Below are 14,270 nucleotides of genomic sequence, written 5' to 3' on the forward strand. Positions count from 1 at the left end.
CTTTGCAAGTGATTACTTTTCACCAAATGCATCTCAAGATGAGTCATAACTCATCACATACCAAGAAACCTCCTCCTATTATTATTTACTATAAAAAGTATAAATACTTGATCAATTTATTTTTAATTATGGAAAGTATAAACCATTTTTTTTAAATTTAAACAGATAATTGAGTTGATTCAGACTTAACCAACTCAAGATCTAAAACCATCTAAGAACAAAAAATATAACAAAAACATAGCTATTAACCCATTGATTTTTTTTAATTATTCTTACAAGAACACCATTATTTAGATTTTTTTTTTAATATATTTTGTTTTTGAAGTCGATTGAGATCGACCGTCCAACCTATAATTCAAGTTGGGTTTTAAAAAGACGGAAGGAGCATAATGGGATAATAATTGATTAGGCAAAGGCTAACAAAATTCCAAGTCCCAATTTTCCTTGAAGTGATAACCAACCTAAAGAAAAGAAAAGGAAAGTCGGGCCCACCACACACAGACCGTCGAATCATCAATAAATTAAAGGCTGCTTTCTTTTTAGACTTTTTAGCCTTCCGACTACACACGCACACAGAGGATCACTCGTTCAGACCATCTCCGTTGACGGTCAAAGCTAGAGTGTCCTTCCCAGAAATAATAAATCCGAAAAGAAAAATACGAACTCCCACGAAATCTCCGCCACCCAATACTTGTCACTTTCTCATTGGACCCCTAACTTCATGACCTCTCTTTTTATAAGCCCAAAGTACCCCTCCCTCGCAGTCTTTTTAACGAGCCCAAAATACCCCTCCATCGCAATTTCTTCCCCTCCATTTCACGCACAGAGAGAGACCCGTGTCTGCAGATTCTCTTTTCAAGGTAGCGTTACATTTTTTTTTGTTTTTAGGGTTAGATCTGTGGTTTTAATTTTGTGGATTTATGTTATTTGTGATTTGTTTGGATTTATTTAGTGTGTTTTTTTTTTCGATCTGCTGAGATTTATGTGCTTTTTAATTATTTTGTGGTTTGTTTGGATGCTGAGAAAGTGTAGGAAATGTTGGTTTTGGTGTCTTTTGTTTTATCTTAATGTGTTATGACGCTTAACTGGTTGGTTTCGCTAAATACAGAAGGTTTTTTGTTTTTAATTTTATTTTGGAGATAGCAAAGCATATGAGGTCAGAATTGATTGTTACGATTTGCCGAAGAATGTTTTTGAAAGTAATGGGATCGGTAGCTTGGATTCGGGCTTTTAATTATGGGGCCAAGAGTCTGAATTTCCAAGTGAAATTGTTACAAGATGAAACTTTTTGTATGCTAAGGTGTGGTTTTGCGGTTTCCATTTACGTCTGTGAATCTGATCTGTTTTATTAACGAGAAAATGTTGGAGAAATTAAGGAATTAGAGTTTGATTTATTATTAATTGGAGAGTGGACATTCATTTCTAGATGGTCGGTTTTGGGATTAAATTTTTTGTTGTAGAAACAATAACGACTTTCTAAATGACTTGTAGAAATCAGATCTCATAACTTGATCTAGGGCTGTGATTTTGTTAATGTTGCAAAGATCTTTGAAGGATAATTCTTGCCATTCTTTTTGGGGTTGTTGAGAACTTGTGTTATTTCAACTTTCTTAGCGTCTCTAGGCTCTAGCTGACTTCGTTCAAGCTTGAGGGATTTCATTCTAAAGCTTGCAAAAGGTCTGCAATTTTTGTAAATTATTAATAACTTACGGATGAAAAAGTTAAGAATCAATAGATGGAGACATGTTATTGAGTGGTTGATGGAAGAGTTAATTTATGAATCTGTGCAAGCTAGTTATGTAATTAAATGTAGCCCTTAGAGTTCGATATTGTCCAGCTCATTCTAATGATACATGTGTTTGGAACTTCCTTGCAGAAGTAACTTTTAGTTTGATATAAAAATGTCGCCAACTGAATCATCACGTGAAGAGCATGTTTACATGGCCAAGTTGGCCGAACAGGCTGAACGTTATGAAGAAATGGTGGAGTTTATGGAGAAAGTTGCAAAGACAGTTGATTCGGAGGAGCTAACTGTGGAGGAAAGGAACTTGCTCTCCGTAGCCTACAAAAATGTCATTGGAGCTAGGAGGGCTTCTTGGAGGATCATATCTTCCATTGAGCAGAAGGAAGAGAGCAGAGGAAATGAAGATCATGTCACAATCATCAAGGAGTACAGGGGCAAAATTGAAGCTGAGCTCAGCAAGATCTGTGACGGAATCTTGAACCTCCTTGAGTCGCATCTTGTTCCCTCTGCCTCATCTGCTGAGTCCAAGGTATTTTACCTCAAGATGAAGGGTGATTACCATAGGTATCTTGCTGAGTTCAAGACGGGGGCTGAGAGGAAGGAAGCTGCTGAGAGCACTTTGTTGGCTTACAAGTCTGCTCAGGTGGGCCCTTTTTGTGCCAGCATGTTGCCAATTTTTATAAATTTGAATTGTTATTGTCATTGTTGTTTGTGCTATTTAGCTTTATATGTGCAACTATTATTTCTCTGATTAGTTTGCTTTTGTTTTATTTGTTGCAGGATATTGCACTTACTGAACTGGCTCCTACTCACCCAATAAGGCTTGGGCTTGCTCTTAACTTCTCTGTCTTCTACTATGAGATCCTTAACTCTCCTGATCGTGCTTGCAATCTTGCCAAGCAGGTATTTCCTCGCATACAATAGCATTTAGCATGTATTTGCCTCTATGTTTATAGGCAAGTTGTGAAAAGCATATTCTTCTGTTTTCTTTTCATTATTATTTTGAGTAAAAGGAAGTGATTGGTGTTTTTCTTTGCTTTTGGGAGCATATTTCTGGCTCTCCATTCCTCTCGTTGGTTTTAATTAGTAAATTTTATAACTGGCATGGAATTGGATCCTAGCTATTAACTTGTGGAAGCTAACAGTATTGAGTGCTTTAATAGTTGTTGGGTCAATAATGTTAAGTAAATTGTTTGCTCAAACTTGGTTTAGTTAGTTTGTGAAGCATTGATGCCAGTACATTTGGTTTCTCCCCTAAATGTAACTATGTATTGGTCCATAGGGTTGTCATGTTTCATTAATGTTCGTTCATTGAGATATCTTTTTTGTCCCTTCTTCACTTTACTAAATAATATTACAATTTAGTGAAATCAGTTTGCTTTGTAATTGGTTCATACCAGCACACTCGTTCTTTTATACTCAATTTGTTCTGTATTAATATAAAACCTAGTTGATAAGCCATGTTTCCTTAAACATAAGTTGATCTATTCAGTCCTTAGTGTCGATATCTTTAATTGCATACGAATCACTGACGAATTTCTTGGTCCTATTGACATCACTAAAAAGTACTATATTTGGGCAGGCTTTTGACGAGGCTATTTCTGAGCTGGATACATTGGGTGAGGAGTCTTACAAGGACAGCACATTGATCATGCAACTTCTCCGAGATAATCTGACACTCTGGACCTCTGATATCACGGTCTCTCTCTCTCTCTCTCTCTCTCATATTCATATTCTTTCCCCAAGGTTGCACACGTGCACACCCATTTGCACATTTGTGTAAGGATGCATTTATGTACATGTGTTTGTTGAGGTTTGGCCGACCCCTGAAGCTGTCTAACCATTCTCGCTTCTAATTACAGAATCATTAAATCCTGTTTTGGAACCATATGTGCAGAATAACCCATTTGTGCATTGCATATTTTAAAAAACGCTATGTGCTTTGCATTTGGAAGTTGCAACAATCACTACCTGAGTGGACAGAGTTGACAACATTCTCTTAAGTTCAAAGGCAAATTATGCCTGATACTATATGTTATGTTCGCCAATTTATGTTGGCTTGTTCAGGACCTTTTTTTTTATATCACAATTCATCATTGTTTGAAGTTATAGGGCATCTTATGAGAGACATAAGCAGAGTATGATATTAGAATGGTCTTGGGTGGTTTTGACCTGATGTTGCTTATGCATGAGCAACTGCTTGTAACTTTCAAAGGCTTTTAGTTTATATTATTCTGGTTATGCTTGATGTGTTCATTATTCCAATTTTAGGATGATGCGGACGAGATCAAGGAAGCATCAAAACGTGAATCCGGCGAGGGGCCGCAGTGATGAAGTTCAGTTCATAGGATATATGCACTCTGTACTTCTATCTTGTGAAATTTACAGACGCCTGTGGGTTGTTGTAGTTGGATTTATTAATGAATTTGATAATCTTGAGTGCCGTGCCACAGTACTTGGGATTGAAATGTACCAACAGATTATCAAGTTTTTAGTATTGATGCCTACAATCTGGGTTGATGTTTTTATCAGATTTTCATCTTCCAATTCTGGGTTTGATGTTCCTTGTGGCTCTGCTATATGATATTACATCAGTGACGAAACTACTTGTTTCGAATTTTTAGCATTCAAAACCCTGTTTGGTTTATCAGTAACACCTTTAGGTGGTTGTAGTAGAACAGAACAGGAATTATAAAAGTTCCCGAATCAGTTTCCCTCCTTTTAGGTCATCAGAACATCAAGCATATGCCCTCCAAAGTAACTAGCTCCGATGGTGTATAACTGTGGATGATTAAAGTTGAATGCATAGGCGTTTATTCAACTAGACCAAGCTGGACTTAGTGAAGACAAGTTGAGAGCAGAGCCTTGCCATGGCTTGAAATGGATTAATTTTTTGGATTTCTTCGTTGTGCTTTGAAATGGATTAATTTTTTATTTGATGAAAAAACATTTTTAAAAACATGGGAAATCCATTACCAGATCAAGTAGGGTTATAGATGATGTTACAATGGTTGGCATCTTAAAGTCGTGTTGTATAATGACAAGTAAATTAAACCTACAAATCCACAAAAAAGGAACCTCAAGGTTGTCCATTTCCACTAAACTGCGATTCTGGCTAAAGCTTTTTAGACCACTGTCCGAATCCAATTCACCTCGCATAATCAAGGCGATAGGCAGGGAAAAAGGGAAAACCCCCACTGCCACCACTAACCCCAAAAACCCTTTAAAAAACCTCCTCTTTATAAATACACCCACGTACTTATTTCTTTGTCGCTTTCTCTCCAATGGCAACCGAGTCCTCTGTGATTGCCTGGTAAGCATCCTCTCTCACTTTTAACTGTATAAAACACATGTGTACAAGTAAAATCATGGCAATGTTTTCGGTTTTATTTTGTTTGTGAAATATGAATCAGGGGATCGGGCGAGGATGGCCAACTAGGGATAGGGAACAACGAAGACAAAGAATGGGTTTGCGTTGTCAAAGCTCTCGAGCCTTACAAAGTTCGCTCTGTTGTTGCTGGAAGTCGCAACTCTCTTGCCATTTGTGATGATGGCAAGGTTTTTATTTTTCTTACCCTTCTCTGGCTTTAGCTGGAATACTAGTATGCACTGAATAGTTTGTTTGATATCAATGATAAAAATTTGATTTAAGCTTGTCTTATTAGCTTCTAGTAAAAAAATAATGATTGAAAGTTCAGCCTTTTGACTTATAGTAAAGTTTTAAATTTCAAGTCCTTTAAGTAAGCTGATGATTAAAGTAGTTGAATTTTTTTTTAGTGAAATAACCCTGAAATTTATTTGGATTAAAGTAATTAAATAACTTGATTAGATTTATTGACTTGTTATTGATTTGGACTGAGTCAAGAATAAAAAAAGAAGAAGCTCAACTTGAATGAATTGTTGAGGACACTTTTGTTTATGCATGCAGCATTTTTTTTGGTTTACAATATGTTGGTGTTAATGTAAATGGGTTTTTTGAAAAAAAATATTTTGATTGATATTGCTAGTTGTTTACTTGGGGTTGGAACCAAAGAGGGACATTAGGACATCCACCAGAGACCAAAACCGAGAACATTCCTAGCCAGGTCAAGGCTCTTGCTAATGTCAACATTGTTCAGGTAATATTTTTCTTTGGTTATTTTTTTTGGAAACCATGATGATTATGCTTCTCTTTGGTTATGCAATGGTTCGTGTGTGTCTAAGTCTGTGTGTCAATCATTTTGTTCTAATATTTTGTTTTTGGGTTTCTTGATTTTTAGGCGGCTATTGGTGGCTGGCATTGTTTGGCTGTTGATGATCAAGGACGTGCTTATTCTTGGGGTATGCAATGATCCCCTTTTAGTTTTTTTCTTGAATTAATCATCTCATTGTCTGCTTATAAGAATGAATCATTGAGATAACAAGGAGGTTTTTTCCCTGTATCTGAATAGCATTGCTTGGTTTGGTTAATTGCTGCATGAAAGAAAAAAGTTGCAGAAAATACAATGATTTTGTTTTTTTGTATGAATGAAAATTCATGTTCATACTTTTTTCTTCCTTCTTTCTCATGAATGTAGTTTGTTTACTCAATGTTCATATATAAGTGGAAGAACTAATGAATTTAAAAGTATGATACATTTTTAACAATGTAGGTGGGAACGAATATGGCCAGTGTGGTGAAGAACCTGAGAGGAAAAATGACACTGGGAGGCCTTTGAGAAGGGATATAGTCATCCCCCAACGCTGTGCATCAAACCTTGTAGTTCGCCAGGTGATTTTCTTTTCTATCAATCATTATAGAGTGCAGGAGTTGAATTATTTTAAGGAATCCATTTCAATATCTTCCCCAGCACCTCCCAAGCTGTATGAAATATGAATATGGTTTCAGATTGCCTCCTTGGTTGTTATGTACAAATGAATACTCAGGAATCTACTATTTGTATTTAATTTCATCCCCTTTTCCTTGTGTGGGTTTTATTTGCTCTCCGAATGATATTGTAGAAGAGGATGGTTAACTGTGCATGCTTATTTTTCAAGGCATTAATTAAGTCTATTAATAGTATGTAACTTCCTCCTGCTGCTGCTTGCTATAAGCCAAGAAAGCTGACCGACAACCTTAGAGTGACATGAATACTCAAGAATGGTATTTGAGATGTTAGAGTGCACGCATGAGTTGTAATCCTGCTTCATTAAATTCTATTCCAGCATCAGGCATCTTACTCATTGAGGCATAAGCCTTAAGTATCGGTTTTATGGATCATAGCAATTTTAGACTAGCTTGCGTACAACTTAGAAATTTGCTTTCACTTACCTCCCTTCTATATTTGTGATTGTACTTATATGTTAAATGACATGTCTTGGCCCTCAATTGCTTTTCTGTCTGTTCTAATTGCTGATATGTCATCCATCTCTAATTGCTAATTTTTTAGGTAGCTGCTGGGGGTACTCACTCTGTGGTTCTCACACGTGAAGGGCATGTATGGACCTGGGGTCAACCATGGCCTCCTGGAGACATGTACAGTTTCCTTGACTTAAATCGTCAATTATGTTTTTACATATCCCTGTTTCTGGTCCTTGCTACATGCTTTTGAAGTGTGCTTGTATTGATAGCTTGCTGCGTCCTCATATTATTGCTGTTTTAACCACTTACAGCTTTTCATATTTTCAGAAAGCAGATATCTGTCCCTGTGCGGGTACAAGGTCTTGAAAGAGTGAGGCTCATTGCTGTTGGGGCATTTCATAATTTAGCTCTTCAAGAAGATGGAACTTTATGGGCGTGGGGTAATAATGAATATGGACAGCTCGGAACTGGTGATACTCAGCCAAGATCACAACCTATTCTTGTCCAAGGACTTTCTGGTCTCAATTTGGTTTGTATTACATCCTTAAGTCCCTTTCTGCTTGACTTCTATTTTTATTCCATTTCATTAGGCATCGTTAGTTGCACAATACAGTTTCTCATCTCATCTGAAGTGTTAGGATTTATTGATGAATGGGTTCCTCATTCAAGTTTATTTTTGAAAATTCTTCTTCCCAGATTACCTGAATAAATCATTTGAAAATATGTCATTTCTTATAATTGGTTGTTTGGAACCTTTCTATGAAAACACTGCCATCATCCAGTCTGAGAGTGCCCCATATGTAGTGCCTTGGCATGATCAAGGTACAATAGTTCGATTTAGTGCAGTGCAAACATGAAAGCTTATAAAAGGGGTGAAGACTCGTGTTACTCAGTGATGCAGAGAATCTGCACTTTAAACTTGTTGACTTCTAATAAAGGCTTACGCTAATGTGCACTGAGATTGGTGATATGGAATGAGCTGTTTTCTTTCTTGTTAATTTCTTAGACATTTTGTGCTTGATTTCAGTTTCATATCTATAATAGCCTGAGTGTATGTCTAGGTTGATATTGCTGCTGGTGGATGGCATTCTACTGCATTGACTGATGATGGGGAGGTAAATATGCTCTTTGCTGTCTAAAAGTTTCTTTAATTAGGTTGACCGCATGCTTGTCATTATTATAACCTGTTCAGGTGCAACATTGTATATAGCAGAGAAGTTCATTCAGTTCTGTACTTTCATCTTGAGCTTATGTTTTATTCATGTGGGTTATGTTTGGTATGATTTTTGCAAATTGATTCAAGTTGTTTTTCTTGATTTTTGACTCTCACAGGTATATTTGGATAGAATCATATTTTGACTTAAATCAAAAGTTAGTTACAAATCCAAGTCAAAATTGTGATTTAATCAAAAGTCAGATTTTTTAATATTTAACGTATGGTATATTACATCTCTTCCTCAAAAGAGTTGCTTTCAAGTCTTAACAAACATACTTCTAACTTCAAGTCATTTTAACTTTATTTTTGTCGTAAGTTGTCTATGAAAAACAACTTCTGAATTATGACTCAAAGTCAAAAGCTACTTTGTGTGGCAGAGCTTTCCTAGCTTAGGATCAGAAATTCCACTTGTATCAATCTTTAAAAGGCTTGTATCTTAGGTTAAAGAGTTTGCTTTTAGCTATTGGCTTTCGGGCCATATATAACCCCTTTCTCTTCTCTGACTTTTACATGATGCTTGAATTGGATCTTGCTGATTATAAATAAGAGACGCATCCTTACTCTCAGTATAGGAACTGTATCCATTGCTTTGTGAATAAGGCTCCGCTTGACATGACTTGTGGAAAATGGTTTTTGATTTTGAGCCATAATTCGAAAGCTATATTTCTTAAATAGCTTATGAAAAAAATAAGTGAAGATGTTTGACAAAAATTAACACAAAGCAACTTTTTTTGATGAAGGGAGGTGGTACAAGTTAGAATCAATTAGTTGGAAGTTTAAAAAGTTTAAAGCAAAATCTTGACTCAATTTTGTAACGATTTTTTGATGAAAGTCAGAAGTTATTTCTAATCAAACATGTTTTAAACTTTTCTTGAGTCGAAAGATAAAAATAACTTAATTTAATTTGTGATGTAGGTAGAAGCTGCACAGGACAGTAACAACATGAAATCGCAAGAAAAAGACACATAATACTTAATGAGCAAAGAGGGTTGTAGATGTAAACCCTGAATTCACAACTTTATTATCGGAAAATTAAAGCATATGGTAACTGCCTCCTTAAAATATTTACAAGACATTTAAATAGGTAAAAAAACCCTATCTTAACTAGGAAACAACTAGGAATCTGAAAACATAAAGGAAGTAAACAAAAAACCCGAATTAAAACATAAAATCCGAAAAAAACATATGAAAAAAAAAAAAAATACCATACCAGGAGCATTAGTGCTTAAAACACGATTCTGAAAGATCTGACGGTCTGTTCAGCAACATAGAGATTGCCCTAGGGAAAATTGCTCGTAGAATCACTTGTTATCATAGTCTTAAGGAGCTAACCAGACTTGTCATTCCAAATTTTTTTTTCTTGGGTGACTCTCCGCTTTACTATACTTGCTAGCCCGATGCTCAAGTTCACAACATCTGAAACAACGAATTCTGAAACCGGAACCTTGACCCGATGCCTATTGATTTTGTTGAGCTGGCCTAGGTTGTGTGGTGGTAGCCTTCTGATTATTGATATGCCCACCTATATTATTCTAATCTACTTGGAAACTTCTACTCCTACTCCTAGCAGTTTATTGTTTCTCTGTTGTCAAGGCCCTTTGTTAAGCTTCATAAACTATTAATAAAGACTGTAGACACAATACCTCCTGTATAGACTGCTTTAGATCACTTAAATACCTTGCAACTAACTGCTCTTCTGTTTCTGCTAGATTCCAAGCTACTAACTGGTAGAAATCATTAGTGTAATCATTGAAAAACTTACCTCATTATCTCAGCGTGTGAAGCCTTTGGTATAAGGTTTGAGAATAACTGAAAAGAAGGAACTGCTCTCTCATCTTCTTCTTCATTTTATCCTAGTCATTGATTTTCAATTTTCCTTGCCTCTCCTGCATCTTCTTCAACCGTTCCCACCAGGTAGATGCCTGACCTTTCAATTTGATTGTGATTAATTTAACTTGTGTCTACTCAGGAACCTCCTTATACTTAAAAATCCTCTTGACTTTGTTCAACTAGTCTATAAACTTGTCTGCCTGTAAGGTTCCAATAAACTTAGAGATTTTGATATGAAACCTGAAATCCCCAAATCTAACCTCTTCCCTATCATGAGGTTGTCTTCTCCGTTCACGCCTTTGGGTTTTAAGTACTAGCTAAGGTCCCGTGATCACTCTCCTGGGTATGTTCACGTTGCTCTTTCTCTTCTAGTCTACGAGTCAATTATGCGATATGTCTTTGCATGTCCTTCATGATGAGCTCCTGGATGTTTCTCCTCGAAGGGGAGCCTCCTCATCCTCCCCTTGGACATGCCCCACTCTATAACCATTTCCTACCATGGTTGTTTAGTGTAACACAACAAGCAAACAATTATCGATGAAATTACAACACACAACAAGCAATATAAAACTTAGGACCGTTAGACTCTGATACCAATTAATGCAGGTAGAAGCTACGTAGGACAATAACAACACGAAATCACAAGAAAAAGACATAAGATACTTATGAGCAGAGAGGGTTTTAGATGTAAACCCTGAATTCACTACTTTATCCTCTAAAAATTAAAGCATATGGTGGTTGCCTCCTTAAGAGGTTTACAATATCTTTAAAAAGGTCAGAAAACCCTATCTTAACTAGAAAATAGCTAGGAATCTGAAAACATAAAGGAAATAAACAAAAAATAATCTGAATTAGAACATAGAATCTGAAAAAACATAGGGAAAATAATAAAAACTATCATATCAGAAGCACAAAACACAATTCTGAAAGATCTGACTGTCTGTTCAGTGATGCAGTGGTTGTCCTATAAAAAATTGCCTATAGAATCACCTTAAAAATTTGAGCCCAATGTAATGGACAAATCTCTCATTATCGTAGTTTTAAGGAGCTAATCAGATCTGGCCATTCCAAATCTTTTCTTGGATTTAGACCTATCTTACTAGTCCATAAAAACATCTGTTAGGCCATTTACATAGTCTGTCTAGGCCAAATCCCTATCTAGTAATGTTAGATCATCATCTAAATACTTAGAACCACCTGTGTCTACAAGCCTGACTACATTAATTTGCAAGTCATACCAACAGAACTTAAACCTAGCTTCCTTCTGATTTTGTTTTTAAGGCGAATCAGGTGTTACCTTCCTTGTTGCATATGCTACATATGTCACCCGATCTGGTTTTGTTTGTCTTTACCATTTGGGTTGAAAATAATTTTTTGCTTAATACCTGTCTTCTATTGCAGGTGTATGGTTGGGGAAGAGGTGAACACGGAAGAATGGGATTTGGAGATAATGACAAGAGCAGTAAAATGGTCCCCCAAAAGGTTAATCTTTTAGCAGGGGAGGACATTATTCAGGTATCATCAACATATGCATTTGGGAACTCTCGGAAATTCTTATTTACGGTTTGTATATAATACAAATTTTTGGCTTTGGCAACCCAAACTTGCAATTCCTTTTGTTTGTCATGTGTGCATAGGATTGTAAACTACTAAGTTCTACAGAATATGCATGATATGTTTCCTGAGAATGCTCGTTGATATTGAACAATTAAGCTCATCTTTTGTGCCCCTAATATACTGAATGATGTAAGGTCTTTTCGGGACGATGTTGAGCATTTGGTGAATTTTGCTTAAACATCAAACTGAACTTGGCACTGAAGTTAATGGTGGAACCATTTCCCTGAAGTACATTACTGGATTACATGCTCACACATTCACGGGGCCAACTTTCTCTAGATTTGGATGCATTAATTTCAGCGATCATAGTATATTGTTAATAGTAATACTTAATCATTGAAGAGCAATTACTCAGGTTTGACAGTAGGTTCCCTCAACCCTTGCTAGGAGCTTTAGGAACTCTGGGAACTGTTTGATAAGGACTTGCAAGCCTTTTGTTTTTTTAATATAATTTCTAGTGTTGCCCTATATTTGAAGCACATATTTTAGTTTGTTGTGACAATCCTCATTATTGTAATTGATTGTAAAAGAGAGAAAATTGAATTGGTATTTTTTAGCTTGCTATGGTTAACCAGTGTAATATCCTCCCATGGTTCAAGATTGAACTGGTTTTATTTGCAATCCAGGTATCTTGTGGCGGGACTCATTCAGTTGCGTTGACACGTGATGGGCAGATGTTTTCCGTAAGTATAATCAGCTCTTTTTATTCCAATGGCAATGACATGATATATGGGTGGAGTGCAGTTTTTGTTCATCATAGAGGTTGATTCCTTATCTGCATCTATGCATATTTATTCTCTCTCCCTCTCTCTCTAATATCTTTGCCTGCATGGGCACTTAAACACAGGTACATAGGTTCACAGATATTTGCACTTTTTACCACTTTCTCAGCAAACGACTTGTTTTAATATTGAGTAGTAATATATGCTGACCGGATTTTCTGGCAGTTTGGTCGAGGTGACCATGGACGGCTTGGATATGGGAGGAATGTGACTACAGGTCAACCAATGGAAGTGCCATTAGACATCCCGCCTCCTAAAAAACTTCGTGACAATGGAGACGAGGGACACTGGATTGCTAAACTTGTTGGTTGCGGAGGTCGCCATACTTTGGCGATCGTGGAAATGGCAGGGACTTGAATCTAAATAGATTTGACATGATGTCTAAAAGTCTGATTTTGTAATACGAGACAATGCAAGACCAACTCAGAGAACATTAACGCTGGATAATTTTATAAATTACTGGATGGTATTCACTTTTCCATTTTACTTACGGGAAGAGTTCAATTTCCATGTCATGGGATATGGTTTTTGATGATGTTTCAAAAAATTCAAGTAGTTTGGGGCCAAGTTTATGTCTTGGATAATCAGTTAATCTTTTGATTCTGATAATCTAATTTTTTTTTTTTAGCCAAGGTGGTTGGAGGCGGTGCTTGATACTCGCAAAAGATCTTCTTTAATGAATTTATGAACCCTTTAATGATCAAGTCAGTAAGTTTTTTAAAAGAAAATATAATAATATTACGAGATATATTCTATAAATGAATATGCAATACAAAGAGGACATTTCAAACCTTTTGTTTAAATGATTTATAGTTTATTTACAACCTATGAGTCTTTTTTGTGGAGATAAGGAGTTAAAGAATAATATTGTCCTAATAGTATTAAAAAGAAAAAATATCACTAACATATGTATTAATAAGAGATATTTATATCTCTGATACATGTATTAATATAGAATGGAAATATGATGGACTCTTAAAAAAATTTTACACACTATCTTTTACACAATATTAATATCAATGAAAATATGGTACCATGGGCTCTTAGAGAATTTTTATACAACTAATGGGTTTTGGGATAGTAGGATCCAAAACGTAGCTAAGCCCAAGGGAGGTTGGGTTTTATGGGGTTTTTTTAGGCTATTAAATTTGATTTTATTAGCAGCTCTCCAAGTCTTTGTGATATTTATATGCAAAGACTTGTAAAAATACCTGGTACGACGAGTTTGTCAATTTTATTTTGTATGAGAAATGTAGTGAAAACCTCAGTTAATATACTTGAGAGCCTATGTGTAGGGGATACACCATGTTTGATTTTTATTTTAAGTATGTAGAGGTGAATCATGAAGGATCCATACTTAGAAAATTTCCTAAGAGGGTGAGGTGAAACCATATAGGATTCCATATTTAGAAAATTTTTCTAATAGGTGGAGAAACCTAAGGAGGGCAAGCCTATATTTAGAAAGTTTTCTAAGAGGTTGAGAGGAATCCATGAAGGGTGGAATCTATTATTAGAAATTTCCAAGTAGCTGAGGGGAACCCTAGAAAGATGAGTTCATATTTAGAAAATTCTCTAAGAGGCTAAGAGGAACAAATCCCCATCAATGCCCATACTTGAAAAATTTCCCAAGGGACAAAGAAGACAGACTCATGTCACATCCATACTCAGAAAATTTTCCAAAGGACGGAGGGGAATCCAAGGAGGGCTAGCCAATACTTAGAAAATATTCTAAGAGGCCGAGGGGAACGAATCTCAATCGAC

General features: G+C 36.0%; 2 protein-coding genes across 4 annotated transcripts; both read left to right on the forward strand.

The window, feature by feature from the left end:
• The first annotated feature begins 569 nt into the window (after positions 1-569).
• Positions 570-4,275, forward strand: LOC18097620 (14-3-3-like protein A). 2 transcript variants are annotated; one of them, XM_006384148.3, is made up of 5 exons: positions 570-860; positions 1,877-2,387; positions 2,525-2,647; positions 3,327-3,443; positions 4,016-4,275. In XM_006384148.3, exons 2-5 carry the CDS (start codon positions 1,902-1,904, stop codon positions 4,073-4,075), a joined length of 786 nt encoding a protein of 261 aa, XP_006384210.2. In that variant the 5' UTR covers positions 570-860; positions 1,877-1,901; the 3' UTR covers positions 4,076-4,275. The 2 variants fall into 2 exon arrangements, with proteins under 2 accessions (XP_006384210.2, XP_052308568.1); XM_052452608.1 differs by lacking the exon at positions 4,016-4,275 and having other exon boundaries at positions 694-860; positions 3,327-3,985.
• A 368-nt stretch (positions 4,276-4,643) lies between these two features.
• On the forward strand, positions 4,644-12,999 carry LOC7494560 (ultraviolet-B receptor UVR8). 2 transcript variants are annotated; one of them, XM_024598899.2, is made up of 11 exons: positions 4,644-5,057; positions 5,158-5,302; positions 5,752-5,862; positions 6,004-6,064; positions 6,376-6,494; positions 7,153-7,238; positions 7,392-7,593; positions 8,126-8,179; positions 11,512-11,625; positions 12,354-12,489; positions 12,675-12,830. In XM_024598899.2, exons 1-11 carry the CDS (start codon positions 5,029-5,031, stop codon positions 12,686-12,688), a joined length of 1,071 nt encoding a protein of 356 aa, XP_024454667.1. In that variant the 5' UTR covers positions 4,644-5,028; the 3' UTR covers positions 12,689-12,830. The 2 variants fall into 2 exon arrangements, with proteins under 2 accessions (XP_024454667.1, XP_002305965.2); XM_002305929.4 differs by having other exon boundaries at positions 4,695-5,057; positions 12,354-12,410; positions 12,675-12,999.
• The last annotated feature ends 1,271 nt before the right edge of the window (positions 13,000-14,270 follow it).

This window comes from Populus trichocarpa, chromosome 4, assembly GCF_000002775.5.
Source record: "Populus trichocarpa isolate Nisqually-1 chromosome 4, P.trichocarpa_v4.1, whole genome shotgun sequence".
Taxonomy (NCBI): Eukaryota; Viridiplantae; Streptophyta; class Magnoliopsida; order Malpighiales; family Salicaceae; genus Populus; species Populus trichocarpa.